The sequence below is a fragment of the Solanum tuberosum genome, unplaced genomic scaffold (genome assembly GCF_000226075.1).
Source record: "Solanum tuberosum cultivar DM 1-3 516 R44 unplaced genomic scaffold, SolTub_3.0 scf00144, whole genome shotgun sequence".
Lineage (NCBI taxonomy): Eukaryota > Viridiplantae > Streptophyta > Magnoliopsida > Solanales > Solanaceae > Solanum > Solanum tuberosum.
The window spans coordinates 186,202-190,723 of record NW_006239074.1 but is presented as its reverse complement, the minus strand read 5'-3'; the positions used below and the strand labels follow the sequence as shown (position 1 = coordinate 190,723).

General features: G+C 39.0%; 1 protein-coding gene across 5 annotated transcripts in view; it reads right to left on the bottom strand.

The window, feature by feature from the left end:
* Positions 1 to 4,522, bottom strand: part of LOC102595902 (acetylornithine deacetylase) — a 52,942-nt gene that overhangs the window by 47,686 nt on the left and 734 nt on the right. For all 5 annotated transcript variants that reach the window (XR_001474080.1, XR_001474081.1, XR_001474082.1 and 2 more), the window contains exons 2-3: positions 3,967 to 4,211; positions 3,777 to 3,885 (exon numbers count right to left, since the gene is read on the bottom strand). Coding sequence is in view for 2 of the 5 variants with exons in the window: in XM_015311102.1 (XP_015166588.1) it covers positions 3,777 to 3,885; positions 3,967 to 4,211 (354 nt within the window). In the remaining 3 variants the exon portion in view is untranslated. The remainder of the gene's footprint in view (positions 1 to 3,776; positions 3,886 to 3,966; positions 4,212 to 4,522) is intronic.

Here is a 4,522-nt window from a genome sequence, read left to right as displayed (position 1 = left end):
CTCTTTCAATATATCCCAGCATTTCTTAAAGAAATCCATAGTAAATCCATCAGGGCCAGGTGCTTTGTCCCCCTCACATTTTTTGATGATCAGTAGCACTTCCTCCTCCGTAAATGGTCTTTGTAACCATTCGTTTTCTTCCGTAGACACTGTTGGGCACCCTACAAAATCAAAAGAGGGCCTCCAGGACTCAGTTTCTGAGTAGAGCTTGGCGTAGAAGTCTATCATGGCTTCTTTAACTTCTGTAGGTTCCTGTATCTCCACCCCTCGTACCACCAGTCTGTCAATTGTGTTGTATCTCCTATGGGCAGTTGCTTGTCTCTGAAAGAACCTAGTGTTTTTATCCCCTTGTTTCAACCATAGCACTCTAGACTTTTGTCTCCAGCTTGCTTCTTCTTGTTTGGCCAGCATTTCCAGCTCTACCAGAATTGTTGTTTTTATCACCATTTCCTCATCATTAAGTATTCTGTCGTTCTGGATTCTATCTAGCTCAGCTAATTCTTCTAGCAAACAATTTTTCCTGTGGGCTGCTTCAGAGAAGTTCTTCTTGCTCCAATCTTTTAACTTTTGTTTTAGCATCTTTAGTTTACTGCTAAGCTTATAATCAGGGCACCCTTCTACCTCAAAGTTGTTCCACCACCCCTGCACCATATCATTAAAGCCATCAACCTTGAGCCACCAATTTTCAAATTTGAAACATGGTTTTCGATGCTCCTAGTTACCACTTTCCAACATGACAGGATTGTGGTCTGACCCTATTCTTGGGAGGGTGCTTTGCTTGATGCTTTTTGAAAGTTTTTCCTCCCAACTCATAGAATATAAGAACCTATCCAACCTAGCAGCACTTGGATGGTTATCCCCCCCTGAACCAAGTGAACTTCCCTCCCGACAGATAAGGGTCATGCAACTCCAGTTCATCTATCCATCTGGAAAATTCATTCATGATGTTTGTAACTCTGCTGCACCCTCTTCTTTCCCCCATATGTCTTACAGTGTTGAAATCTCCCCCAGTGACCCAAGGTCCTCCGCATAGTTCCTTCATTGCAGCCATTTCTTCCCAACACTCTAACTTCTCTTTCCTGGTGTGTGGAGCATACACTCCAGTGAAGTACCAGGAAAAAGAATTTTGAGTTGATTCAAACTTGTAAGTGATTGAGTAGGTACCTTCCTCCACCTTAGTGCCAGTCCATACTCTACTATCCCACATAATAAGTATTCCCCCCTTACTCCCATCTGCCTCAATATATCCAAGCCTCATCCATCTACTAGACCAGAGCTGATAGGCAATCCCCTCAATCCCTTTGTTCACCTTGGTTTCCTGTAAACAAACTACATCCGCTTTCCATTTCTGCAAACAAGTCTTAACCAACTTCTTATTGGTGGTGTTGTTAAGACCCCTCACATTCCATGTGATCAACTTAATATTCATTTAAAAGTCAGGCTTAGAACCCTCCCCCTGCTTCTAGCACCTTCAACCTCTTTATTGAGACTAGATTGAAGCTTTTTCAATTCATTCTTGCCTATTCCCCTGCTCTTAGGGATGCTAATAGCTTTCCCCTGCTTCTTGTTGTCTATCTCTGTTTTCCTTTCATCAATTCTCATGAGTAGTGCAAGAGTCTCTTTCTCAAATCCTTCGAAAGCTACCCCATACGTGTTGCTCAACTCCAATATGTGTGAGTTAACCCAGCTTGGTGCCTCAATTTCAGCCAAATCTTCCTCTGACAGGTTTTGCATAGCCACTGGTTCAGCATCAAGAACTTGTTGCAATTGTAGTTCTCTCTGATTTAAATCTTTGGACGTATACCTTTCTTCCGAATGTCTGTCCTCATTGGTTAGTTTTGAGTTATGGGTTTTGCATGTGTGCATTTTCATCTGCTACTTTTTCTCCCACCATCTTCTCCTTCGTTATTTCCTCAGAGGACTTCTCCCATAGTTTGATTGCTTCCAGAAATTGAGAAGCTAGAGTCTTAACGGTTGAAAGCCCATTAATATCTCTCACTTGTTCCTCCCGTGATGTCTCATTTAAACCCACTAAATTTTAACTCTCATTGTCATGTCCCGTTTAACATTTTTACTACATTGAGACCTTTCTAAAATTTGTTGTGCTTTTTCTTCCCTTCCACTTTGCAATGTTCAACTTTTTCTGAATTAATTTCCTTTCTTTTTTTTTTGGTTTCCCACCCGATGTCCGGTACCCACATTGGAGCCCAACTAAATTCGGATTCACGCCGGGAAGTCCTACATTGGGGAGTAAAGCGCTCCCTAACAAAGGTGACTCTGTACCCAAGGGGGCTCAAACCCGAGACCTCTTGATTAAAGATGAAATTTTCCTTTCACTCATATGATATCTTTGAAATTAATATTTTTCTTCAAAAACAGTTTTGGAATCTTGGTCAAGCACAAATAGAACTCTAATATTAACAAAAAAAATAATCAAATTGATTAGTCAAACACAAATTATTAATATACAAAAATACTTTGATAAAAAGTAATTTTCATACTATCAAATTTTAGAAATTTAGTCAATCACACTATTAGTTTTATTATTTTAGCTTTTAAACATATTTATTAGTAGTACCTAATTTTTATTTTATATTATATTCTTCGTAAAATAATATAGAATTTTATAACCCTCAGGGGTTGGCCTGCTGGCAATTGACTTGAGCCTTGGGGTTTGCTCCCTTTCAAGGTCTCAAGTTCGAAACCCACTGGGTGCAAACAATTTCTGAGGGCCATCGGACTGGGTAAAACCTGAATTAACCGTGGTGCACTTGCGGGAAACTCCTTGCCGAGGGCCTGTGCACCCCCGGGATTAGTCGGGGCTCAAAGAGACTCGGACACCCGGTGCAAATCAAAAAAAAAAAAATAATATAGAATTTTACACATAATTTATGCAAATATTATTGATGAAACAATTAATAAAAACAATCAAATGTTAATTAATTATTAGTTCTCATCCCGAGTACAGTTGAAAGCAATGTGTATTAACTATTAAATAACTCCTAGTACAGAAGTTCAACTGCCCTAAGGAAAGCCATATAAAAAATGATTGCGCACTAACGAGAATCGAACACACGATCATGGACATATTTCTGAACCCCCAGACCACTGAGCTAAGATTCTTTGTTGTGCTAAGGGGGTTCATTTTGTTATATATAACCATAAATATCGAATCTGACCTTATAAGTACAGTGTAATTTTTCCAACGAGGGGTTTCGGGTGAACCCCTGCCGCCAAGGTAGATCCGCCCCTGATCCCCTGATGCATCTAGGAGAACAAGAGCCCAATGGATCTATGCATTTAGCCTCAAATGCATTTAGGCAGTCGCCCACAAATGCATTTGGACTTTCAGTTCTATAAATAGAGTAGTAAGATTGGGGGAGTAATCATAACAACTCTGAAGCTTCTGTCAACATTCTTTTATAGAACAATTTTCCTCTAATTAACAGGTACTTCAAAATGGCAGATCAACATTCATAACAGTGGAGATAAAAGGAGCTGATGAAAGTAATACCAGCATCAACCATGATGTTTCTTTTGTTTTACAAAAGAAATTTGGTAACAAAGAGAATGCCAGGATTTGTCACACAGATAAAATCAACATAATACTGTAATCTTGTGCAAACAAATTCCTGTATGGATCATACTTTTTCTTCTCCAATTTCATAATCTTTTATACTGCAATGGAACCTCTTGTTAAAATAACAAGATGGGGCATTAAGTATAAAAATAAGTTTGACGAGCTTGGATGTCAAGCAGTAGAAAGAAAAGAGTACCTTGTGGGGAAGACCACTGTGGAAAAGCTTTCCGGTTACATGAAGTTTCCACGGTATACTGCCACCAGTACCAATGCATGGTTGTTTATCTGCTGTGTCAATCCAGAATCTATATAGAGAAATCAACAATACAAATCAATTCACTATGTCTCTGCAATGAAACTTGATACCATAGCATACAGTTACTTACAGAGGGCCTTGCTTTAACTTATCAAGCAATCCATCCTTCACTAATGCATCGACACCAACCCCAGGGATAGATGAGTTCTCTTCACTGGCTATGAAAACAGCAACCACCGTGGATTTCAACTGTGGCTTTGTCTCTCCAAGACGCCTCATAAGCTCGGATACAAGAGCCACGTGACCTAAACAATCAGTAGTTCCACGTCCTCGAAGTTTATCACCATCGATGCTCAATGAAAAGGGATCAAATTCCTGAATACAGAATTGTTTTACCGTTATATGAGAGATCATTATCATTGCCGACTTATAAAGGAGCATAATTTACAAAAAATTTAACTTCTCAAATTTTAAACTTTGATGTTATGCTTTCTCTGCCAATCTACACTGCAGTCAAGATTCTAATACTTTCTTCCACCACTATAAGCATAATGCTTAAGCCAGATCACCACCAACAAACTCCCCTATTACGTATCCACTCAAACACCAACATATAAAAATAAAGCAAAGTAGCACAAACTTTACCACCCTAAGCAACAAAAAAAAAAAAAAAAAAAAAACAAAAA